At 52.6% G+C, this 25,914-nt stretch overlaps 3 protein-coding genes across 6 annotated transcripts in view; 2 read left to right on the forward strand and 1 right to left on the reverse strand.

Annotated features, from left to right (window-relative positions):
• The window catches only part of HNRNPM (heterogeneous nuclear ribonucleoprotein M), a 154,164-nt gene that overhangs the window by 583 nt on the left and 127,667 nt on the right, over positions 1-25,914 (forward strand). The gene's annotated exons all lie outside the window — the stretch shown is intronic.
• Positions 11-863, forward strand: RPS28 (ribosomal protein S28). 2 transcript variants are annotated; one of them, XR_615977.5, is made up of 4 exons: positions 11-80; positions 167-214; positions 452-629; positions 739-863. XR_615977.5 is itself a non-coding variant. In XM_002761684.6 (4 exons), the coding sequence occupies exons 1-3, from the start codon at positions 42-44 to the stop codon at positions 572-574; spliced, it is 210 nt and encodes a 69-aa protein (XP_002761730.3). In that variant the 5' UTR covers positions 11-41; the 3' UTR covers positions 575-590; positions 739-863. The 2 variants fall into 2 exon arrangements, 1 of the variants encoding a protein (XP_002761730.3); XM_002761684.6 differs by having other exon boundaries at positions 452-590.
• On the reverse strand, positions 1,011-19,137 carry KANK3 (KN motif and ankyrin repeat domains 3). 3 transcript variants are annotated; one of them, XM_008987137.5, is made up of 11 exons: positions 19,100-19,137; positions 12,687-12,747; positions 9,542-10,846; positions 9,362-9,461; positions 8,953-9,159; positions 8,766-8,850; positions 8,097-8,313; positions 3,343-3,488; positions 3,024-3,224; positions 2,840-2,938; positions 1,011-1,346 (listed from the first exon to the last, which is right to left on the reverse strand). In XM_008987137.5, the coding sequence occupies exons 2-11, from the start codon at positions 12,736-12,738 to the stop codon at positions 1,263-1,265; spliced, it is 2,496 nt and encodes an 831-aa protein (XP_008985385.3). In that variant the 5' UTR covers positions 12,739-12,747; positions 19,100-19,137; the 3' UTR covers positions 1,011-1,262. The 3 variants fall into 3 exon arrangements, with proteins under 3 accessions (XP_008985385.3, XP_002761740.4, XP_054106711.2); XM_002761694.6 differs by having other exon boundaries at positions 18,926-19,137; XM_054250736.2 differs by lacking the exon at positions 19,100-19,137 and adding an exon at positions 18,251-18,551.

Here is a 25,914-nt window from a genome sequence, read left to right on the forward strand (position 1 = left end):
CACGTGATTCCTCTCCGCCAGACCGCTGCCGAGCCGCCATCATGGATACCAGTCGTGTGCAGCCTATCAAGTTGGCCAGGGTGAGATGGGGGCCCGAATTTGGGGGCAGCGGGAGGGAGTAGATGAGCCGAGCGGGCCAGGTCTAAACCCAGCTTCTTTCCACCAGGTGACCAAGGTCCTGGGCAGGACCGGTTCTCAGGGACAGTGCACGCAGGTAACCGGGTGGGGGCATTTGGCCGACTTCCTGGGGCCCTAAACCCTGATAGGACCCCTATCCTGTCTTAACCCCTGCCAGCCGGAATCCGGGAACTGATGCTTCTTTCATCCCAGGGCTCTGGAGGCTCCTTAAGGGTCTATGATCTGGCCCTGACACGTTCTCTGAATTCATAACTGCTTCCCACCCCGCGGCCAGCCCTGACGCCTTCCCCCACTCTCCGGTGGGGATCCGTAGGTGCGCGTGGAATTTATGGACGATACGAGCCGCTCCATCATCCGCAACGTAAAAGGCCCGGTGCGCGAGGGCGACGTGCTGACCCTGTTGGAGTCCGAGCGAGAGGCCCGGAGGTTGCGCTGAGTTTGGCTGCTCGCTGGTTAGTGCAAAGAGGAAGGGAGGCTTCCTTAAGCTCAGGGTGAGAGGGCTTGGGAAGCAGAGAGTCTACAGAGACTGGCAAGAGGGAGGTGGGAGTTTGCCAGTTGCTGCGGAGCCTGTCAGCATATCACGTTTGGGTCTGTTTACAGGGTTTTGAATGTTGGATTCGACCACTTGAGATGGAAATGGTGTGTCACGATCTGGTCCTTTATTTTGTGCTGCCACATGTAAATTGAGATGGACCTTTAAATAAAGCGTTTGCGATACAAGTTAACTCGGGTTCTTGCCTGGGTTATGCGACTAGGGTTTCTGTTTCTTTAGTATGTTTCTTGCGTGGCTCCCAGGTGGTCACTGATCCTTCCGCGCTCTGGAAATGGTCGTATTTATATATATGCACCCTTTACCCCAAACAACACAAGCGTAGTAGGAGTGTTTTATTAGCAAAGACGTTTCAGAGAGTGGGTGGACCGGGGTTGTATCACTCCTTGGTCCCCACTTCACCTCGGTGGGGTCAGAGTGAGCCCCTTCCTGCCACAGTCACCCCAACTGAAACCGCCTTTCTCTTCGGCCGGTGTTAGCCTCTGAGCAGAGTACCCTGGACCGTTCTGTGCGCCAAAGGCTGAGGTGACTGAGATCTTCCCACAGCCAGGTGTAGTGAGCCAGATTGGGCAGCTCACTGAGCCTGGGCATTCTCCCCATTGTCACTGCATTCTCCTTCACCAGCTGTGGCACTCTGGGAGCCAGGGGATGACTGTGTCTAGAGAAAGGGGGAAGGAGGGGGGGTCAGGGGCTGAGGCTGCCATCTCTTTCAGGCAGGAAACTTGGGATTCCCCCCCAGCCTCACGTAGTGGAGGTTCTTTTACCCGGAAGCCACACTGCCTGGTTGGAATCCTACTTCTGCCTGTTCTGAGCTGGAAGAGGTGCTTGACCTTTGTTCCCACATCTCCCAGTGGGGCTAGTGCAAGTGTTCCTCTTCACTTATGAGTTACATCCCAGTAAATCCATCATAGGTTGAAAATATTTCAAGTTGAAATGTGTTTAATACACCTAAACTACCAAACATCACAGCTTAGCTTAGTCCATGCTAAGCCTGCTCAGAACTCGTCTGCCTATAGTTGGGGAAACTCCATCTAACATGAAGCCTATTTTACTAAAGTGTTGAATGTCTCAGTAATATATTGAATACTCTGGAGAAGTATGATTTCAGTTAAGTGCACATCGCTTTCACACTATCATTAAGTCAAAAAATTATAAGTGGTGCCAGGCATGGTGGCTCACACCTGTAATCCCAACACTTTGGGAGGCTGAGGTGGGCGGTCACCTGAGGTCAGAAGTTTGAGACTGGCCTGGCCAACATGGTGAAACCCCATCTTGTGCCACTGCTTTCCAGCCTGGGTAACAGCAAGACTCTTGTCTTTAAAAAAAAAAAATTAGCTGGGCATAGTGGCATGTGCTTGTAGTTTTAGCTACTTGGGAGGCTGACATGGGAAAATCACTTGAACCCGGGAGGTGGAGGTTGCAGCAAGCTTTCGTCGATCACCCCACTGCACCCCCAGCCTGGGCAACAGCAAGACTCCGTCTCAAAAATAAATAAATGTAAGTGGAGCCATGGTAATTTGGGATCAGCCTGTACAGGATAAGTGGGCTGATTAGATGACTTCGATTATGAAAGTGCTGAAACAGCCTGGCACTTCCCATCGGAGTATAGTGGTGTTGGAGGCTAATCATTGGTTCTGCAAACTCACCCAGTCTCCAGTTCTGAAGCTCTGGCCCCCCCTTCCCCACTCTGCCTGATGGCAAAGGGCTCCTTTTCCTTTGATAAGAGCCTCCCTGGGAGTAGGTAACAGGAGCCCAGGGAAATGCATGAAAGGTCTTAGCTAGGTCTGTGACCTCAGGTTACTTCGCCCTTAGAGGCCTCAGTCTCACGACTTGGGGTAGCATCAGCCTCACACTGGGGTTTTGCTGCTTTAATATCAAATTCCAACCCCTGCCAGACACTTTCACACTGGTAATCCCAGCACGTTAGGACGTTGAGGCAGAAGGATCCCTTGAGCTCAGGGTTACAGAGTAAGACCCTGTCTCCAAAACAACCACCAAAAAAAACCAGCCACATAGGAGAATCCAGACACTGGTTCTATACCCATGGTGCTACCTTGAGAGAGCAGAAAGGGAGGCCTGGGCCATATTTACTATCCTCTCCAAACTGAATTTGCAACTGGGAAGGTTTGTTTCTTTGAGAGCTGTGCTCACCTGGGTGTCGGGCTGGCCTGAGCTCAGGTGGGCATGTAGCAGAGCAGCCACCTCATCCTGCTCAGCCTCCAAGGCGATGGCCAGGGCACTGGTGCCCTCCTGAAGAACGTTAGGGACAGTAAGGTTCCTGAGCCAAGCCATAGTCCTGTCCCCACAAGATGCCAGCCCTATTATGGGGTCTTACATTGTCCAGGATGGCAGGGTCGCAGCCTGGCTGGGCGAGCAGCAACCGCACGGTGTCCAGGCGCCCATACTCGCTGGCGCACATCAGCGCTGTGGCCCCATCTGCATCCTGCGCATTCACGTCAGCCCCACATGCCAGTAGGGCTGCCACCATGTCTTTTCGGCCATGGCTAATGGCCAGCATGAGGGCTGTCTGCCCCGTCTGGGGAGTGGGGAAGAAATGGGGACAGGCTGGGGTAGGCTCAGGGAAGGGAGGTCACAGGCTGATTCCCAAAGTGGAAGTGACTCCTGGCTGAGCCGCAGTGAGGGCATCCACGCACCTGGCTGGCCTTGGCATTGACATTGCCCATGCAGAAGAGTCTCTGGACCACAGCCATGTCCTCCTTCTCGCGCCCCACAGAGGTGAGTGCAGCCAGCATGAGAGGTGAGTAGCCAGCTCGGTTCTGGCGATTGACCTCACAGACCCCTGGGAGAGAAAAGGGGGCCATCCACTGAGATGCCAACACTCCGGCCTGACTTGATCCACCTACCTCCCTGCAAGCCTCAAGTACGGCACCTGCACACTGGGTGTCTCCTTAACACTTTCCCCACGATAGCCATGTGGTTCCTCCCTCACAAGGGTGTTGCTCAAATATCATCTGCTCAGTGAAGGACCTTCCTATTTCTTTTCATCTTTTTTTTTTTTTGGAGGCAGAGTCTTACTCTGTCCCCCAGGCTGGAGTGCTGTGGCATGATCTCAGCTCATTGCAACCCCCGCCTCCTGGGTTCAAGCGATTCTTCTGCCTCAGCCTTCCAAGTAGCTGGGACTACAGGCATGCGATATCATACCCGGCTTTTTATATTTTTTTAGTAGAGACAGGGTTTCACCATCTTAGCCAGGCTAGTCTTGAATTCCTGACCTCAAGTGATCCACCCGCCCTGGCCTCTCAAAGTGCTGGGAATATAGGCATGAGTCACCCGCCCAGATCTCACTATTTCAGACCAGGCAGGGACTTGGTGTTGTTTGCTGCTGTATCCCTCAGTACTTAGAAGAATAGCTGGCACACAGTAGGTGCTCAGTTAACATTTGTTGACTGAATAAAATGACAGGTTTATTTTCTGGGCCACCACCCGCCAAGCCACCACTGTTCCTCCCCTACAGAACAGTGCCAGCCTCCACCCTTGTCTCTGAATCCACTCCAGGGTCCACACAGCAGCTGGGATCAACTATCTATTTATTTGAAACAGAGTCTTGCTCTGTCGCTCATGCTGCAGTGCAGTGGCACGATCTTGGCTCGCTGCAACCTCTGCCTCCTAGGCAACCTCCGCATCCTAGGTTCAAGGGATTCTCCTGCCTCAGCCTCCTAAGTAGCTGGAATTACAGGCACATGCCATGACACCCACCTAATTTTTGTATTTTTAGTAGAGACGGGGTTTCACCATGTTGGTCGGGCTGGTCTCAAACTCCTGACCTCATGATCCACCTGCCTTGACCTCCCAACATGCTGGGATTACAGGCGTGAGGCACCATGCCTGGCCAGGAGCAACAATTTGAAATTAATTTGGTGGCCAGGCACTGTAGCGCATGCCTGTAGTCCCAGCACTTTGGGAGGCCAAGGAGCTGGATCACTTGAGGTCAGGAGTTTGAGACCAGCCCAGCCAACATGGTGAAACCCTGTCTCTACTAAAAACACAAAAAATGGTCAGGCATGGTGGTGGTTGCCTGTAATCCCAGCAACTTGGGAGGCCGAGGCAGGAGAATCGCTTCAACCTGGGAGGCAGAATTGCAGTAAGCCGAGATCGTGCGACTGCACTCCAGCCTGAGCGACAGAGTGAGACCCAGTTTCAAAAAAAAAAAAAAAAAAAAATCCCAACACCTTGATTTCCAACTTCACCTGTTGTTTTAAGCTGCCCACAGTGATATTTTGATGGCAGCCCTAGGAAGCAAAATAGCCTGGTCAACACTGCCTGTCCTGAATGAAACACAAGTGTGAACTCAGTTTCCTCTGGGATCAGTTCTGTACCATCCTAGCCCTTGTTCCTTACAGCACGTGTTTCGATAGCATTTCCCGGAGTGTCTATTTTAATGCCTGTCTCCTTACATTCTAAAGGCTCTGAGGATTGAGGTAGTTTAAGGAAATGAGTGGGCAAACGGGGCATATAGTGAGGAGCTTGGAGAAAGGAGCTGGGTCAGGGTTATGCGATGGATATCCTAGTGAGGAAGGAGAGCTGAAATGAGGGACTGGGGAATAAAGGGTTAAGTCAAATGACAGCAAAAATCGGGGCCAGGCATGGTGGTTCACACCTATACACCCAATCCATAGGGAGGCCAAGGCAGGAGGATCACTTGAGGCCAGGAGTCTAAGGCCAGCCTGAGCAATACAGTGAGACCCCCATCTCTTAAAAAAAAAAACAAAAAATTTGGCCACAGTGGCTAACACCTGTGATCCCAGCACTTGGGAGGTCAAGGTGGGCTGATCAGGAAGCCAAGAGATCAAGACCATCCTGGTCAACATAGTGAAACCCCATTTATACTCAAAATACAAAAAATTAGCCAGGCGTGGTGGCATGTGCTTATAGTCCCAGCTACTCAGGAAGCTGAGGCAGGAGGATCGCTCAAACTGGGAGGCAGAGGTTGCAGTGAGCCCAGATCTTACCACTACACTCCAGCCTGGCAACAGAGAGAGACTCAGCCTAAAAAAAAAAAAAAAAAAAAAAAATTAGCTGGGTGTGGTGGCTCATGCCTCTGGTCCCAGATACTCAGGAGGCTGAGGTGGGAGGATCCCTTGAGCCTGGGAGGTTGAGGCTGCAGTGAGCTATGATCACACCACTGCACCCCAGCCCTAGGCAACAGAGCTGTCCATAAAAAGGGGTGGGGAGGATATTCCCTGTTTGGGTGGCATGCCCTGTGGGTGTCCATGCCTTCCACTGAGACACCAGTGCAAGGCATCATGTGGTGGGGGGGCACACAGAAATAGCCAGAGTGGGGTCCCTGCAGGCTAGCCAAGGGACCCACCCATTTTCCCGCTCCCTCTCTCTTTCCTATTACAGCTACCCTTGGCCTTGCTTAACTAAAGAATCACCCGGACCAGGCACAGTGGTTCATGACTATAATCCCAGCACTTTGGAGGCTGAGGCAGGAGGATCACTTGGGCCCAGGAGTTGGAGACAAGCCTGGGCAACATGGGGAAACCCCATGTCTACAAAAAAATTAAAAAAGAATCACCCTCTTCATTGACTTCATCCTCTGGTTGTGTTCTGCTAGAGCACTTGCCACCATTTGAAATTATTTCATGTTTTTACTTGATAATCATCTCTCTCCACTCTTCCCTCACCACCCCCACCACACATGCACTCAAAACCACACATTCCTGAAAGTTCTTTGGAAGCAGATATTCATTCAACACACACTTGAGAGTTTGCTCTGGGTTTGTCAGGCAGGCAGGTAGGGTCAGGTGAGAGAAGGGTGTGGAGAAGAGTTCATGACAGGTCGAAGGAGGATGACAGAGGCAAAGAGACAAGGGGTGAGGGCTGTGAAACAGAGAGGGGGCAGTGGGTAACTACCCCCGTAAGGTCCAAGGATTGCTGGTGTTGGGGAATAGGAGCCAGTGAGCTGAGAAGTTGGGAGGTGAGGGGCAGGAGGCAGGGAACTGAGAAGTGAAATTCTGTCGGGGGCACAATTATTAGTGACATCAAGGTCTGGGGCTGACCTTATATCTGTAAAGCTGGTGTGGGGCAGAGTCAAGATCAAGGAAGAGCAGCCAGCAGGTTGGAGGGATCATAGGGGAGGATATTGAAATTGACACATGCTGGCCTCCTGAATAGCTGGGATTACACATGCCCACCACCATGCCCAGCTAATTTTTGTTTTTGAGACTGAGTCCTAATTTTTGTTTTTGAGACTGAGTCTCACTCTGTTGCCCAGGCTGGAGTGCAGTGGTGTGATCTCAGCTGAATTCAACCTCCACCTCCTGGGTTCCAGTGATTCTTGTGCCTTACCTCCTGAGTAGCTGGGATTACAGGCATGTGCTACCACACCCGGTTAATTTTTGTATTTTTAGTAGAGATGGGGTTTCACCATGTTGGCCAGTCTGGTCTCAAACGCCTGACCTCAGGTGATCTGCCTGCCTCCGTCTCCCAAAGAGCTGGGATTACACGTGTGAGCCACCACCCCGGCCTAATTTTTGTATTTTTAGTAGAGACGAGGTTTTGCCATGTTGGCCAGGCTGGTCTCGAACTCCTGACCTCAAGTGATCTGGGATTTTAGGCCATTGAGCCCCCACCCCGAGGGCAGAAGGCCTTTGGGAACCCAGACACAAAGAGGTTTAAAACCCAAGGAGGGGCTGGGTACAGTAGCTCACGCCTATAATCCCAGCAGTTTGGGAGGCCAAGGTGGATGGATCGATCACCTGAGGTCAGGAGTTCGACACCAGCCTGGCCAACATGGTGAAACCCCGTCTCTACTAAAAATACAAAAATTAGCCAGGCATGGTGGTTCATACCTGTAATCTCAGCTACTTGGCTGAGACAGGAGAATTGCTTGATCCCAGGAGACAGACATTGCAGTGAGCCAAAATCACACCATTGCACTCCAGCCTGGGCAACAGACAGACTCCATCTCAAAAACAAAAATACAAGCAACAACAAAAAAACCCAAGGAGGTTGGCTAGGTGCGGTGGCTCATGCCTGAAATTCCAGCACTTTGGGAGGCCAAGGCAGGCAGATCACGAGGTCAGGAGATCAAGACCATCCTGACCAACATGGTGAAACCCTGTCTCCACTAAAAATAGAAAAATTAGCTGGGTGTGGTGGCTCCGGTCTGTAGACCCAGCTACTCGGGAGGCTAAGGCGGGAGAATCGTTTGAACCCAGGAGGCGGAGGCTGCAATGAGCCGAGATCGCCACTGCACTCCAGTTTGGTGACAGAGCGAGACTCTGTCAAAAAATAAAATAAAATAAAAAAACCGAGGAAGAGTGATGCCCTCTACTGGACAGGCATTCTCTGCCTTCCTCTCCAGAGTCTTCGCGCCTAGGTCAGCCCCTGCCCTCTCCTTCCCCATTTCCTGGTGTCCCACACACCCTCCCTTGGCTCTGACCCGTATCCAGGAGCAAACTCGAGATGACCAGGTTCCCATGGGACACACTGTAGTGCAGGGCCGTGTTCCCGTTGCCATCCGCCAGGTTCACCACGTGGGCCAGCAGCTCGGGTCCCAAGCTCCTCACCCCTTCCAGCATCCTTGCCACGGGCTCCGCCTGAGAGCGCCGCTGGCTGGACACTCGAAACCACTCCTGGGCCACCAGGCGCACTGCGCCCTGCCGGGATGGAACGAAGATAACATTGGCGATGGTCCACGATGCCGTGGTGAGGGAGCTGGGGATGGGCAGGGACTGGGAAGCGACCCCTTTGTCGTTTCCAGGCAGGGAAGGGTCACTCCTTGTCCAGGTGGGGAGCCATGGGGACCCAGATGGAAGGCCGGGCCCACACCCCTATCGGAAGGGGTCCTTTCCTTCTAGGGAAGGATTTGTGGGAGAACCTGGAATGGGAAAAGGCAATGAGTGCTTGCTCTTGGGGAATACTGGAGTGGGGCCGGGGATGGGCCTCTGGGGAAAACAAGGAAAGATCAGCGCTGTCCTGGGACTGAGATCCCTTCGGAGAGCCCGGGGTCAGGCAAAGTGCCTGGCGAGAAGGGACGGATCTAGGTGCACTCGCCTAAGAGGTGTCAGAGGTCCTTGGTGGCGCTTGCGCCACTCCTGGGGGCACTCACGCTGTCGCGGGCTATTCCGCGGGGCCGGCTCAGCTGCCGCTGCAGCGCTGCGCATGCCTCCCTCAGACGCGGGCTCAGCTCGCACCTGCAGAGGAGGCAGGGCCGGGCTCAGGAGGGATCAGGCGGCAGCACAGACCAGAAGGGAAGCAGCCACCTCCTCCCCAAACTCCTCGCGAGCACCTCTCACCTCCCCTGTGCCACCGGCTGAGACTCTGCCTCCGTCTCAGGCTCAGAGTCCTGGATGTCTCCGCCGCTGGGAGGACCAGGGGTGCCCGAGTCGGATCCCCCACCGCTGTCATCCCCGGAACCCGAGGAGCTCCCCGGGGGCTTGGCGCCTCGGTTCCCGCTGTCACCATCGCTGTCGCTGGCGTCCTCGCTGGAGGAACTCTCGTACCTGGGGGCAGGGTGGGAGGCGTCTGCTAAACCTCCCCTGTGGGCTCGTTCCGGAGGCCTGCGACATGGGTGTGGCCGTCCCCATTTTACAGATGAGGAAACAGGATTGCCAAGACTACACTGCCAGCAGAGGGGCAGAGTTGGGGTTGCAACCCCGGTCCACGTCCCGGCAGAAGCTGCCATGGGAGGGGAAAGGCGCTCACTCTCCATTGAGGACCCCAACAAACTGCAGGCTCTTGGGTCCGGAGCTGGGTTGGGCACCAGGTGTGCCGTCTCTCTTCTTCATGATGGATTTGAGGATGCCTGGCGGGGACGAGATGAGGGCACTGAGTTCGAGTGCGGCGTCCAGCAGCCCAGGGCCCAGCGACCGGGTCGGGACTCACCCGCAGGGGCCACGGCTCTGTCTCTCTCCGTGGATCTGGGCGGGCCCTCCTGAGTCAGGAAGGACGCCTCTGCCGGGGGCTCGGTCTGTGCAGCCTTCTCGGCACTGCTCCACAGAGTCTGGGTGGTGGCCTCGCAGGGCTGGACACGGGCCGCGGCCGCTGCCGCCGCCTCCTCCGCAGCCTCGCGGGCCTCCTCCAACTCCCGCAGCCGGCCCCGCAGAAGCTCACTCACCCCGCGCTGGTGCTCCAGGCTGGCACGCAGCAGCTCTAGCTCGCGCTCGACGGCCGCAGGCAGCCCCAGCAGCACCTCGGTCACCCACGCGTCCGCCTCAACGGTCTCGGGGGCCGCCTCCACACCGGCCTCCCGGGTCTCCGGCACAGCCTGGGCACCCACTTCTCGGGTCTCGGGCACGGCCTCGGCGGCCACCTCCCGGATCTGGGGGGTCCCATCTAGGCTCCCAACTGACGCGTCGAGGACCTGGAGCGCGCCCTCGCTTTGCCCTGCAGCCAGGCCATCTGGGCCGTCAGCCCGGGGGCTTGCCTTGGCACGAACGCCGCGCTCGGAGGTGGCCAGGCGCTCGGTGAGCCGCCGCAGCTGGGCGAGCTTGTCCGGGCGCGCCTCGGCCTCCCCGTCTGGCTCGGGCTGCGCGCGCCCAGCCAGCAGCCGCGCCTTCTCCGCACGCAGCGCGCGCACCTGCTCCTGCAACTCGGGCAGCGCACGCGCCTGGTTCTCGAGCTCGCGCAGGCGCCGCAGCGCCGCAGCCATCTGCTCGCGCACGAGCTGCAGTTGGGCGGGGCCGGGCGAGGCGGGCGCGAGGTTAGGGGCGGGGCTGCTGCGGCCAGACCCGCGTGGGCTGCGTGGGACCCCGCGGCCGGGGCTGGGCGCGCGCTCGCGCACCTGCGCCATCTCCAGCCGCCGGCTGGTTTCCCGGAGAGTGTGCTCGACGCGTGGGTTGCGCACGGGCGCGCGCGGCGACAGCGGCGGCATCAGGAGCCCGGAGGGCGCGCCTGGGGAGAGTACGCCCGGTGCTCCACCGTCGTCACTGGCCAGGGACTCGCTGGATGTCCAGGCGCCTGGGCTACGTGCGCCCGCGAGGCTGGGCCGGAGCGCGCGGGGAGGACGGGCGGGCGGGGGTCCCAGGGCGCGGCGGGCGGCGGGGCCACGCTCCAGCTCCTCTACGTACTTGAGGAAGTCCAGGTCCAGGTGGAAGCCGTAGGGCGTCTCCACCGAGTAGGGCGAGCTGGGGCTGCGGGCGCCCCGGGCGGCGGGGACCGGGCACAGGCGGGAGCCGCCCAGGTCCAGGTCTGCGTGCACAACGGGGGCACAGAGAGGGGGCATCAGAATGGGGAGACCTGAGAGATAACTAAGCAAACCGAGCGTGTCCCTCACCAACGCCCACAATTCACACCTATATGTACCCAAGTATTAACTCAGTCGTGCGTTTATCGATCGCCTACTCTGTGCTAAGCACGTTTCTAGGCCTTGGGGACACAGCAGTGAGCAAGACAAACATCCCTGTCCTCCTGTAGGAAGCAGATAAGCATCCTTCCAAACGATGCCTACGGCAATGATAATAATAGGAAATAAAAGGAGGAGGAGCGACTTAGGCTCTGGTTGTCAGGGAAGCGTTCCTGTGGAGGGGACGTTCCTGTGGAGTGGAACCCTGGCCCGGCCTCACGCCTGTAATCCCGACACTTTGGGAGGCTGGGGCAGGTGGATCACCTGAGGTCAGGAGTTTGAGACCAGCCTAACCAACATGGCGAAACCCTGTCTCTACTAAAAATATGAAAATGACCCGGGTGGTAGTGGCACACACCTGCAATCCCAGCTATTCTGGAGGCTAAAGCAGGAGAATCGCTTGAACCTGGGAGGTGGAGGTTTCAGTGAGCCGAGATCGGGCCACTGCACTCCAGCCTGGGCGACAGACTGCGTCTCAAAACAAACAAAGGAAGGAGTCTTGTCCAGTCGTGGTGGCTCACACCTGTAATCCCAACACTTTGGGAGGCTGAGGTGGGTGAATCGCTAGAGCCCAGGAGTTCGAGACCAACCTGGGCAACATATTGAGACCCTCCATCTCCAAAAAAAAAAAAAAAAAAATAGCTGGGCATAATGGAGCACGCCTGTAGTCTCAGCTACTCAGGAGGATGAGGTGGGAGCATCATGAGGTGGGAGGATCACTTGAGCCCAGGAGGCAGAGGTTGCAGTGAGCTGAGATGGCATAACTGCACTCCAGATGGTGACAGAGTGAGACCCGATCTCAAAAAAAAAAAAAGGTTGGTGTGGGGAAGCCCTGCACAATGAGCAATGAGGAGGAAGCAGCCGGGAACAGGTTTCTAGAAGAAAACAGCCCATGGAGGGTCAGCTGGAGTCACAGTGAGGTGGAAACCAGGGTGTCCAGAGCAGAGTGAAGGAAGGGAGGGGGAAGAGGAATGGAGGTAGAGGGGCCACACTTCCTAGGGTTTAGGGCTACCTGGGAGCCGGGTGTATTCCATTTGTGATTAGTGCCATAGGTGGGTTTTGTTTTGTCTTTTTGAGATGGAGGCTTGCTCTGTCACCCAGGCTGGGGTGCTATAGTTCCATCTCTGCTCACTGCAGCCTCCCCCTCCCAGGTTCAAGTAGTTCTCCTGCCTCAGCCACCTGAGTAGCTGGGACTACAGTCACACAACACCATGCCAGGCTAATTTTTTTTTTTTTTTTTGAGATGGCATTTCACTCTTCTTGCCCAGACTGAAAGGCATTGGTGACATCCCAGATCACTGCAACCTCCACTTCACAAGTTCAAGTGATTCTTCTGCCTCAGCCTCCCAAGTAGCTGGGATTACAGACATGTGCCACCATGCCTGGCTAAGTTTTGTATTTTTAGTAGCGATGGGGTTTCACCATGTTGGCCAGGCTTGTCTGAAACTCCTGACCTCAGGTGATCCACCTGCCTTGGCCTCCCAAAGTGCTAGGATTACAGGTGTGATATAGGCGTGGGCCTCCGCACCTGGCCATGATTGATGCCATAGGTGGTTTATAGCGGGGTCATGACATTGGAGAGGACCCTCTGGCCATTGTAGGGCTGTGTCCCCACACACAAGCATTGGACATGGCTCTGTGGATGCATGCACACGCACACACACATATCTGTTTTTGCACACTCACCAGGCAGGTTCTGATTCAGGGCAAACTTGGCCATGTTTCCTGCAGCAGCCATCAGAGGCACCTGCAAAAGGGGTGAAGGTGGGGCTGGGCGCTGTCCCTCTGGCTAAAGCCTCTGGGGCCTGCCTTTGAGTCTAAGTAAACAGGACCCAAGAGCTCTCTTCCTCCTTCCCCCACCCACCTCCCTCCACACCGGCTCTCTCCTTCCTCTTCCCTCAAGAGACCTTGAAACTTTTTATTTTTTGAGACAGAATCTTGCTCTGTGTCCTAGGCTGGAGTGCAGTGGCATGATCTCGGCTCACTGCAACCTCTGCCTCCCAGGTTCAAGCAATTCTCCTGCTTCTGTCTCCTGAGTAGCTGGGATTACAGGCATGCGCCACCACACCCGGCTAATTTTTTTGTATTTTTTTTAAATAGCAACTGGGTTTCACTATATTGGCCAGGCTTGTCTTGAACTCCTGACCTTGTGATCCACCTGCCTCAGCCTCCCAAAGTGCTGGGATTGCAGGTGTGAGCTACCACACCCAGCCAAAACTTCATATCCGGCCTTTTTTTAAAATTATTTTTAGTAGAGACAGGGTTTCACCATGTTGGCCAGGATGGTCTTGATCTCTTGACCTCGATATCAAGGGTTGCCTGCCTCGGCCTCCCAAAGGACTGGGATTACAGGTGTAAGCCACCGCACCCAGCCAAAACTTTTTTTTTCTTTTCTTTTTTTTTTTTTTTGAGACAGAGTCTCGCTCTGTCGCCTAGGCTGGAGTGCAGTGTCACAATCTTGGCTCATTGCAGCCTCCGCCTTCCAGGTTCAAGGGATTCTCCTGCTTCAGCCTCCCGAGCAGCTGGGATTACAGGTGCCCACCACCATATCCTGCTACTTTTTGTATTTTTAGTAGAGACAAGGTTTCACAATATTGGCCAGGCTGGTCTCGAACTCCTGACCTCAAGTGATCCACCTGCCTCAGCCTCCCAAAGTGCTGGAATTACAGTCATGAGTCACCATGCCCAGCCAACCTTGAAACTTTGGATGGAATGAATGAGCCCAGGTGTCAGACCTCAGCCTGCTAGACAGGAGGAAGCAGGAAAGACGTCAAGCAAAGAGAGGAAGATGACCAAGAAAACAAGGGTAGCTGGAAGTGGAGGAGGCATTCCAGACCTGCTGGGTTTTCTGGTAACCTCCAGGAAAAATTAGATATGGATGCTCTACGTAGTGGGCTGTGAGCCTTTAGAAAAGGAAGACCAAAGTTGGAAATCCTTCATGGGATCATTAAAAACTTATCTGGAGGCCAGGTGAGGTTGCTCATGCCTGTAATCCCAGCATTTTGGTAGGCCAAGCCGGGCAGATCATGAGGTCAGGAGTTCAATACCAGCCTCACCAATATGGTGAAATCCTGTCTCTACTAAAAATACAAAAATTAGCCAGGCATGGTAGTGAGCACCTGTAATCCCAGCTACCCAGGAGGCTGAAGCAAGAGAATCTCTTGAACCTGGCCGGGCGCGATGGCTCACGCCTATAATCCCAGCACTTTGGGAGGCTGAGGCGGGTGGATCATGAGGTCAAAAGATCGAGACCATCCTGGTCATCAAGGTGAAACCCTGTCTCTACTAAAAATACAAAAAAAATTAGCTTGACATGGTGGTGTGCACCTGTAGTCCCAGCTACTCGGGAGGCTGAGGCAGGAGAATTGCTTACACCCAGAAGGCGGAGGTTGCAGTAAGCCGAGATCGTGCCATTGCTCTCCAGTCTGGGTAACAACAGCGAAACTCCGTCTCAAAAAAAAAGAGAATCTCTTGAACCTGGGAAGTTGCCATGAGCTGAGATCGTACCACTGCACTCCAGCCTGGTGACTGAGAGAGACTGTGTCTCATACAAAAAATAAAAATTAAAAACAACAACAACAACAAAAAAAAACCTTATCTGGGACCAGACACCCTGGTTTACACCTGTAATCCCTGCACTTTGAGAGGCCGAGAGGGGTGGATCACCTGAGGTCAGGAGTTCGAGACCAGCCTGGCCAACATGGTGAAACCTTGTCTCTACTTAAAATACAAAAATTAGCCAGGCATGGTGGTGAGCACCTGTAATCCCAGCTACTCTGGAGGCTGAGGCAGAATTGCTTGAACCCAGGAGATGGAGGTTGCAGTGAGTCAAGATCGTGTCACTGCACTTCAGCCTGGGTAACAGAGCAAGACTTGGTCTCTAAAAAAATCATGTAATTGTGCATCCAATTGTTTACCAAGGTCAATTGTGAAACTCTTGCAGGAATGATGGGAAATTGGGGGGCTACATGCACAAAAGATCCACATCAACAAATCAGTGGATACTTGTCTCCCTGGAATGTCGATAGTGGAGTTTCACAGGGCTTGATCCTTGGCCTGTAAGAGTTTGTAGGTTAGGTACAGTGGCTCACGCCTGTAATCCTAGCATTTTGGAGGGCCGAGGTGGGCAGATCACAAGGTCAAGAGATGGAGACCATCCTGGCCAACATGGTGAAACCCCATCTCTACTAAAAATACAAAAATTAGCTGGGTGTGGTGGCGCATGTTTGTAGTCCCAGCTACTCGGGAGGCAGAGGTTGCAGTGAGCCAAGATCGCGCCACTGCGCTCCAGCCGGGGTGCCTAGCGACAGAGCAAGACTCTGTCTCCAAAAAAAAAAGAGTTTCTAATGCCAATGAAAACACCTGGGTTGTCAGAGCTGTGGCTGTTCATGGGGCTGCGGGGAAAAGTGACTGTTCAGATGACATGATAGTGACTGTAAGAAAGTGAGAAAGATTGGCCACACAATAATGTGATATTTAACAAGAACAAATATTGAATCCAGAACTTTGGTTCAAAAAGCACAGAGTGGGCTGGGCACGGTGGCTCATGCCTGTAGTCCCAGCAGTTTGGGAGGCCAAGGTGGGCCGATCATGAGGTCAGGATATCGAGACCATCCTGGCAATGGTGAAATCCCATCTCTACTAAAATACAAAAAATTAGCCCGGCGTGGTGGCATGCACCTGTAGTCCCAGCTACCCGGGAGGCTGAGGCAGGGAAATCGCTTGAATCCAGGTTTCAGTGAGCCGAGATCATGCCACTGCACTCCAGCCTAGTAAAAGAGCAAGATTCTGTCTCAAAAAAAAAAAAAAAAAAACCGCACAGGATGAAATCTCAGCACTCTGGGAAGCAAAAGCAGAAGGATCACTTGAGCCAGGAAGGAGTTCCACACCCACCTGGGCAACATGGCGAAACCCTATCTCTATTTTTTTTCTTTTTGAGACAAAATACAAAAATTAGCCGGGTGTAGTGGCATGCACCTGTAATCCACCTATAATCCCAGGTACTCTGGAGGCTGAGGCAGGAGAATTGCTTGAACCCAGGAGGTGGAGGTTGCAGTGAGCCAAGACTGAACCACTGCACTCCAGCCTGGACAACAGAGCAAACCTCCTTCTCAAAAACAAAACAAAACAAAACACTACCTGGCAACCCTCCCAGCCACCCCTTCTGGCTTTTTTAATCCCTGGTGACCACCTGCATGCCTGACCCTACCAGGCATTGAGCACCCATCAGCCCCCCTGACTCCATTACCCTCCTCCACTGATGGGGAGACCCTGACCCCACTTCCCACCTCTGTCTGGCTGAAGTCCCTGAACTCTCCCTTCCTCCTCCAAGGCAGGGGGCCCCTTCCAGTTCCCAAGCAGCTGTTTCCCGTCCCTTCACACTGGCTACAAGGGGTGGGTCAACAGGCCAACAGGTCATCACAGAGGACAGCCAATACCATTCATCACTTGTTTTCAGGAAATTGCCAGGGAAGAACTGGGCTGTGGAAAAAGCCCAGATTGAGGCTTGGGGGTCTGGGTCTGCTTCTCACACAGCTGGCTGTATAATGCAATGGGGTCAGCGTCCTCCTCCAATGACCCGGTCACACCCAAATCCCAGGTCCTGGGATCTCAGAAGACAGCTGTGGGCCATTCCTGAGACCTAAACTAGCTGAAGCAGTTGGATCCAGAGGCTGGGCTAAAAAAAGGAATGGATACCCCCAGAGTGTCAGATCATAACAACACTTTTGACATTTACTACTGGCCGGCCTCTAGTCTAAGCAATTTATTGGGGTTTTTTTTGAGACGGAATCTTGCTCTGTCACCAGGCTGGAGTGCAGTGGCACAATCTCAGCTCACTGCAACCTCCACCTCCTGGGTTCAAGCAATTCTCCTGCCTCAGCCTCCCGAGTAGCTGGGACTACAGGCAACTGCCACCATGTCCAGCTAAATGTTTATATTTTAGTAGAGAGAGGGTTTCACCATGTTGGCCAGGATGGTCTCAATCTCCTGACTTCGTGATCCGCTGGCCTCTGCCTCCCAAAGTGCTGGGATTTCAGGTATGAGCCACTTTGCCTGGACTCTTCTTAAGAGGCAAGTTCTCACTCTGTCACCCAGACTAGATTGCAGTGGCTCAATCATATCTCAGTTTAGCCTTGAACCCGTGGGCTCAAGTGATTCTCCCACCTCAGCCTCCCAAATAGCTGAGAATACAGGAACACACTTCTACATCTGGCTAATTCTGGCTAATATTTTAAATTTTTTGTTTGTTTGTTTTAGATACAATCATGCTCTGTCGCCCAGGCTGGAGGAGTGCAGTGGTGCGATTTTGGCTCACTGCAACCTCTGCCACCTGGGTTCAAGTGATTCTCCTGCCTCAGCCTTCCAAGTAGCTGGAACTACAGGTGTGTGCCACCACACCCGGCTAATTTTTGTATTTTTAGTAGAGACAGGGTTTCACCATGTTAGCCAGGCTGGTCTCAAACCAGGCATGAGCCACCGTGCCCAGGCTAATCTTATTTTTTGTAGATAATGGTGTCTTGCTATGTTGCCCAGGCTGGTCTCCAACTCTGGGCTCAGGCAGTCTTCCCAGTTCAGCATCCCAGAGTGCTGGGATTACCAGCATGAGCTACTGCACCTGACCTTGATTTATTTTTTTTAAAGCCTAGCTAAACCCACTGAGGTTAGATTTTCTATGACCATTGTCCCTTCCTCTATCGTACAAATGGAGAAACTGAGACACAGAACAGTTTAGTGTCCTGCCTGCATCCTGTCACAAACAGGCAGAGGCAGCATTTGAACCCAGGCAGCTCTTCCAGAGTCCGTGCATTGGCCACTATACTTGAATGCTTTATTTTGGAAACGGAGTCTCTGTCACTAAGGCTGGAGTGCAAGGGCCGGATCTCGGCTCACTGCAACCTCTGACCCCCAGGTTCAAGTGACTTTTCTGCCTCAGCCTCCTTAGTAGCTGGGATTACAGGCGCTTGCCACCACGCCTGGCTAATTTTTGAATTTTTAGTAGAGATGGGGTTTCACCATGTGGGCCAGGCTGGTCTCAAACTCCTGACTCAAGAGATCAGCCCTACTCGACCTCCCCAAATGCTGAGATTACAGGCATGAACCACTGTGGCTGGCCTTGCTCGAATACTTTCTACAAACAGCCCCTTCCCCTTCCCAGCAGGAGCAGGGAGCCTCAGGAGGCTTGGCCTTTCCAGCCTGTACCTGTGTCAGACCCTGCATGTGTCCCTGATTGGGGTGGAGGCGCCCCCTACCTCTGCTGCTCCAGGGGCTGGGGCCTCACTGGAGTCGGGCGTTGAGCTGCCTTCTCCTCTCCTCTGCTCCCTGCCCTGGCTGTCACGGCATGATCAGGATTCTCTGCCTAAGACCCCTTCATTAGGCCGTCAGAGCCGACGCCATACAGCCGCTTTCCCGCCCCAAGGACTATTTTGGGACACAGAGTTGTGATCACCAAACCAGAGGGGTGGGGGCCACGGCAGGCCGGTGAGGATCCCAGTCCTGGGGAGAGGGCGCCTTCCAGGAGCCCCTGATGTTTGGTAGGACTCTCAGACTCTTGAGGTGGGTTGGGGGGGAGCTGGTGACAGCAGGAAGGGGGGTGTTAAAGTCATCATCATCCGCCCACCCCCGGGTCGTCCTGGCCGCGCAGAGACAGAGCAGTTTCCTACAGGAAGCGTCGCCGGGCGGTCCCATCCGCTACCCATTGTCTGCGGGTCCCGAGGCCGCGCGTCCCTCCCCAAAACACCATTTCCGTGTCACGCTCCCACACCCAGCCCAGCGCGAGGGGCTGGCCAGGGTCCCCAAGCCGTCCCGGGAAAGCGTCCCAGAACCGGTTGGGGCACTAGGAAGCAAACAAGCCCCCCAGTGGGCTCCTGAAGGGCGAGAGGGGGACGATCCCACGCCTCCAGAGCCCCACACTTCTCGCTACCCACCTGGGGCTCCCAGTGTGGGAGGGGTCCCGGCCAGAGGACACGGCGCCCGCTCCGTCGCAGCGCGCAGAGCCCTCAGTGGGGCTGGAAACGCAGCGCAGCGCTGGGTCCCGGTGCGTCCCCGAATCCACCCACTCAAGGATCTCCCATATGTGTCGCCGCAAGCTGGCGATTTACCTGAAGCCGCAGCCCCCGCCGCGCCCGCACCCGAGCCCGCCCCCTCGAAGTCCGGGGACTGATTATCAAGGCCTTGACCCTAACTGACAGCCACGCCAGCCAACCAGCACCCGAGGCTCTCCAGAAAGTCCAATAGGAAAGTGGGGTGGGACAACCGGGCGGGGCCTGGAATGTGGGCGTGGCCTGGAGTGACCGTCGCCGAGCGCGGGCTGGCGGCATTTCTGCACCAGCAGAGGTCAAGTCCCTGCCCAGCGCCAGGCCAAGGAGCTTGGATTTGATCCACAGGCACGAGGGACCCATGAGAGAACTATAAGTAGAGGAGTAACCCAGTGGAATTTCTGTAACTGGTACTTATTTTGCAGTGCCTGGATGAAGTACCAGGACCCGGATCTTCCCTACCGCAGAACCTTTGCACATGCAGTTCCATCTACCAGAAATGTTTTTCCTTGCACCTGCACACGTGGGTACTTTTTGAGATTTCCTACCTTTTTTTTTTTTTTTTTTTTTTTTGAGACGGAGCCCCAGGCTGGAGTGCAGTGATGCGATTTTGGCTCACTGCAACCTCTGTCTCCGGATTCAAGCAATTCTCCTGCCTCAGCCTCCAGAGTAGCTGGGATTACAGGCATGCGCCACCATGCGCCGCTAATTTTTGTATTTTTAGTAGAGACAGGGTTTCACCATCTTGGCCTGAATGGTCTAACTCCTGACCTCAAGTAATCTGCTCGCCTCGGACTCCCAAAGTGCTGGGATTACAGGCGTCAGCCACCTCGCCCAGCCTCCCCTATCTTCTGAGGTTCAACCTTTGCGTTGCTGCCCCCTAAATACCTGACATAGCCTCTCCCCAGTATTTTTCTCATCACTCTATTGAATTAGCCTAATAGCTACTTTTACTATCTGAAAAACAAGAGCAGACTCTGTTATTGCCAGGTGCAGTGACTCACGCTTCTAATCCCAGTATTTAGGGAGGCATAGATGGGAGGATCGCTTGAGCCAGGAGTTGAGACCAGCCTGAGCAACATAACAAGACCTAGTTCTCAAAACAAAACACAAAACAAAAAGACACACACACACACACACACACACACACAAATACTCATTTATTTGTTTACTATCTCACTAAAGTGGCCGCACCAAGGCTGGGCATGGTGACTCACGCCTGTAATCCCAGCACTTTGGAAGGCCGATTTAAGTGGATCACCTGAAGTCAGGGGTTTGCGACCAGCCTCACCAAAACGGTGAAACCCAGTATCTACTAAAAATACAAAAATTAGCTGAGTGTGGTGGCAATTGCCTGTAATCCTTTCTACTTGGGAGGCTGAGGCATGGGAGGCTGAGGCATGAGAATCACTTGAACCTGGGAGGAAGAGGTTGCAGTGAGCTGAGATCGTGCCACTGCAATCCAGCCTGGGTGACAGAGTGAGATTTTCTCTAAAAAAAAAAAAAAAAATTAGTCATACATGGTGGTGCACGCCCGTAATCCCAGATACTCGGGTAGCTGAGGCAGGAGAATCGCTTGGACCTGGGAGGCTACAGTCATGCCAATGCATTTCAGCGTGGGTGACAGAGTGAGACTCCATCTCTAAATAAATAAATGTCAGCACCATGGGAGCAGGAAACTGGTTCTGGTTACTACTTTATCCAGTGATCCTAGCACACAGTAGATGCTTAATAAAAGTTTGCCGAAATAATTTTTTTTTTTTTTTTTTGAGGCAGGATCTCATTCTGTTGCCCAGGCTAAAATGCAGTGGCACAATATCTCAGCTCACTACAACCTCCACCTCCTGGGTTTAAGCAATCCTCCTGCCTCAGTCCCCCAAGTAGCTGAGATTATAAGCCTCCCAAGTAGCTGGAATTATCATGCCCAGCTAATTCTTTTACTTTTAGTAGAGATGGGGTTTCATCACTTTGCCCAGGCTGGTCTTCAACTCCTTGGCTCAAGTGATCCACCTGCCTTGGCCTCACAAAGCACTAGGATCACAGGCGTAAGCCACAGCCCCTGGCCAGAATATAGTAATATTGTATATGTATTTTAATATCTGATACTCTGGGTTTTTTGTTTGTTTGTTTTGTCTTGTTTTTCTGAGATAGAGTCTGGTCTGTAGCCCAGGCTGGAGTGCAGTGGGACGATCTCGGCTCACTGCAACTTTCGCCTCCCAGGTTCAAGCAATTCTCCTGCCCTCAGTCTCCAGAGCAGCTGAAACTACCAGCATGTACCACCATGCCTAGCTTTTTTTTTTTTTTTTTTTGTATTTTAAGTAGAAACAGGGTTTCACCATGTTGACCAAGATGGTCTCGATATCCTGACCTCGTGATCCACCTGCCTCAGCCTCACAAAGCGCTGGGATTACCAGTGTGAGCCACGGAGCCCAACCCTGATACTCCTTTTTTTTTTTTTTAAACAAAATTCCTGGGCTATTTTAATTGGTTGATTCTTTCCATTAAAACTGGAATTCTGTCAAGTTTCCCCATGAAAACTCCATTGGAATTTTTTCCTGTTTCTTTCAGACAGAGCTTTACTCCATTGCCCAGGCTAGATAGAGTACAGTGGCAAGACCGTGGCTGACTGCAGCCTTGAACTCCCAGGCTCAAGCAATCCTCCCACCTCAGCCTTTCAAGTAGCTGGGACTACATACATGTGCTATCAGGTCCGGCTAGTTTTTCATTTTTTGTTGAGACAGGGTCTGTGTTGTCTGGGCTGGCTACAGACTCCTGGACTCAAGTGCTTCTGCCTCAACCTCCCTAAGTACTAGCATAACAGGCATGAGCCATGGCACTTGACTTCCATTGGAATATTTAAAATATTTTTATTGTAAAACAAAGTGTCCATAGATGCACATGCACAGCCAGATTCAAGAAACCACATAAAACAAATGTGTACTCTTTCCCTAAGCAGCCTGAGGTGGTCTGCGAAAATGGTCCACTATTCACTTGACTGGAGAACCCCACAAAATCATGCAAATCAAGAGGTTCAAATCTTTCTGTTCACTTTGAGAACACTGTGAAACTGCCCAGGCCATCAAAAGTATACATATATGAAAAACCATGAAGTATCTGAAAGATGTCACTTTATAGAAACAGTGCATACCTTTCCGACATTACAATGGTCAAACTGGCGGGTGTCCCCAGGCCAAGCACTGGGTCTGGACATAAGGTCAGTGGCCCAGAAAAAAATGCTGAATTTTTGCTACACATGCTTTAAAATGCAGTGGCCGGGCGAAGTGGCGCACACCTGTAATCCCAGCACTTTGGGAAGCCAAGGCAGCAGATCAACTGAGGTCAGGAGTTTGAGACCAGCCTAGCCAACATGGCAAAACCCTGTCTCTACTAAAAATACAGATATTAGCTGGATGTGGTGGCAGGCACCTGTAATCCGAACTACTCAGGAGTGTAAGGCAGGAGAATTGCTTTAACCTGGGAGGCGGAGGTGGCAGTGAGCCGAGATCGCGCCATTGCACTCCAGCCTGGGCAACAGTGAGGCGCCATCTAAAAAACAATGCAGAGAGTAATGCTGAATTTAAGGGTTTAGATGTAGATTCTCTGGTCATTGAGCATATCCAAGTGAACAAAGCACCTAAGATGTCCCACTGGACCCACAGAGCTCACGGTCAGATTAACCCATGCATGAGTTCTCCCTGCCGCACTGAGATGATCCTTACTGAAAAGGAACAGATTGTTCCTAAACCAGAAGAGGAGGTTGCCCAGAAGAAAAAGATATCCCAGAGAAACTGAAGAATCAAAAACTTACGGCACAGGACTAAATTCAGCGTTAAAATAAATGCAATTAAAAGTAAAACACACACACACACACACACACTGCCAGGTGTGATGGCTCACGCGTGTAATCCCAGCACTTTGGGAGACGGAGGCAGGCAGATTATGAGGTCAGGAGATCAAGACCATCCTGGTCAACATGGCGAAACCCCGTCTCTACTACAAATACAGAAATTAGCCAGGTGTGGTGGTGGCAGCCCATATAGTCCAAGCTACTCGGGAGGCTGAGACAGGAGAATTGCTTGATTTGGGGAGGTGGAGGTTGCAGTGAGCCAAGATCACACCACTGTACTCCAGTCTGGATGACAAAGCAAGACTCTGTCTCAAACAAAAACAAAAGCAAAAGATAAATGCAATTAAAAGTAAGCACACACACACACACACACACACACAACAACAACAACAACAACAAAACCCCCCACAAATGTATAGCTTAAGGAGTTACTCTAATGGGGAGTTCTCAACCAGGAGTGATTTTACTCCATGGGAGAAAGGCAATATCTAGGGACATTTCTGGGTGATAGGAAGGAGGATGTTTTTTGCCATCTAGAGGGTGGAGGCCAGGAATGTAGCCAAACACCCTGCAATGCACAGGCCAGCCCCAAGGACCAAGAATTATGTGGCCTAAATGTCAAGAGTGCTAAGTTTCAGAAACCCAGTGCTGAGATGTCATCATCACCTCCACCCAGGCCAACCAACTGCAGTGACCAGCTACCCCAAAGCCCCTCCATGGACTGTGTCCTAGTCACAGCTGCCCCTCAATTGCAAAGTAACCACTGCTTTGTGACATTTGTTTTATTCATTTATTTACTTATCTATTTATTTTTGAGACAGTGTCTTACTCTGTCACCCAAGCTAGAGTGCAGTGGCACAATCACAGCTCACTACAGCCTTGACTTCCTGGGCTCAAGTGACCCTCAGCCTCCAGAGTAGCTGGGACACAGGTGAGCACCACTGTACCTGGATAGTTTTTTGTTTGTTTGTTTTTTGAGACAGTGTTTTGCTCTTGTTGCCCAGGGGGGAGTGCAATGGCGCGATCTCAGCTCACTGCAACCTCCACCTCTCAGGTTCAAGCGATTCTCCTGCCTCAGCCTCCCAAGTAGCTGGGATTACAGGCATGTACCACCACGCCTGGCTAATTTTGTATTTTTAATAGAGATAGGGTTTCTCCATGTTGGTCAGACTGGTTTTGAACTCCTGACCTCAGGTGATCCCCACCTTGGCCTCCCAAAGTGCTGAGATTACAGGCGTGAGCCACCATGCCTGACCACCTGTATAGTTTTATTACTCAAGTGTGAATCTCTAGACACTTGAGTTTTTCATAGTGTTGCCCATTCAAAAAGAAAATGGTGATATATCTTTTAAATCTTTTTTTTTTTTTTTTTTTTTGAGATGGAGTCTTGCTCTGTTGCCAGGCTGAGTGCAGTGGTGCTATCTGGGCTCACTGCAACCTCCACCTCCCGAGTTCCAGAGATTCCCCTGCCTCAACCTTCTAAGTAACTGGGATTACAGACACGCGCCACCACACACGGCTAATATTTTGTATTTTAATAGAGACGGGTTTCGCCATGTTAGCCAGGATGGTCTCGATCTCCTGACCTCATGATCCATCCGCCTTGGGCTCCCAAAGTGCTAGGATTACAGGCATGAGCCACTGTGCCCTACCTAAGCCTCTTTTAATTCACAGGTTCCTCTCCATCCCTCTCCTTCCATGGTGGCTCATGCCTGTAATCCCAGCACTTTGGGAGGCTGAGGCAGCGGGATCACTTTAGCCCAGAAGTTCAAGCTTAGCCTGGGCAACATAGTGAGACCCCCATCTCTACAAAGACTACAAAAATTAGCTAGGCATGGTGTCATATACCTGTAGTCCCAGCTACTGGGGAGGCTAAGGTGGGAAGATCACTTGAGCCCAAGTGATCGAAGCTGCAGTAAGCTGTGATCACGTCACTGCACTCCTGTCTGAGAAACAGAGTGAGACCCTATTTGGAAAAAAAAAGGAAAGAATTACACAACTCTGGCTGCTTGTCCTGAAGTGTTTCCCACGGTCTAGGTGTTGCTGATGACACTCATGGTGCAGTTAGTTTAGGATGTCCCTCTGTCCCCCCTATTGTCTGCCAGTTGGCAGTTGCTTTTAGAACTGGGATCAGACTCAGATTTGATTACTTTGGCATCACTACGGGTGCTGTTCTGTTCTTTTACAGGAGGCCCGTAATGTTCAGCTGTCTTTCCTTTCCTGAGTCTAGAAGCCACCGAGAATTAACTCCTTAGAGGTTGCAAAATAGTGATGTCATCTCTCTTGTACTTCTTTATTTATTAGCTGAATTCTTTCTTTTATTTCAAGGTAATTCTTTTTATGTACTGTCTGGTTTTCCAGTGACATTTTCAGAGAAGAAAGGCAAGATAAGAACCTTATTCTTCGGCTGGTGCAGTGGCTCACACCTGTAATGTCAGCACTTTGGGAGGCTCAGGTGGGCAGATCACCAAGGCAGGAGTTTGAGACAAGCCTGGCCAACATGGTGAAACCCTGTCTCTACTAAAAATACTGAAACTAGCCAGGTGTTGTGACACACACCTGTAGTCCCAGCTACTCCAGAGGATGAAACAGGAGAATCAATTGAACCGGGGAGGCAGAGGCTGCAGTGAGCCGAGATCATACCATTGCACTCCAGCCTGGGCGACAAGAGCAAGACTCCATCTCATTTTTTTTTTTTTTTTGAGACAGAGTTTTGCTCTTGTTGCCCAGGCTGGAGTGCAATGGTGCGATCTCAGCTCACTGCAACCTCTGCCTCCTGGGTTCAAGAAATTGTCCTGCCTCAGCGTCCTGAGTAGCTGGGATTGCAGGCGTCCACCACCATGCCTGGCTAATTTTGTATTTTTCACTAGAGACGAGGTTTCTCCATGTTGGTTAAGCTGGTCTCGAACTCCCGACCTCAGATGATTCACCCACCTCAGCCTCCCAAAGTGCTGGGATTACAGGAGTGAGCCACCATGCCTGGCCCTAGACTCCACCTAAAAATAAATTTAAAAACAAAACAAAACCTCAT

The sequence above is a fragment of the Callithrix jacchus genome, chromosome 22, assembly GCF_049354715.1.
Source record: "Callithrix jacchus isolate 240 chromosome 22, calJac240_pri, whole genome shotgun sequence".
In the NCBI taxonomy this organism is placed as follows: domain Eukaryota; kingdom Metazoa; phylum Chordata; class Mammalia; order Primates; family Cebidae; genus Callithrix; species Callithrix jacchus.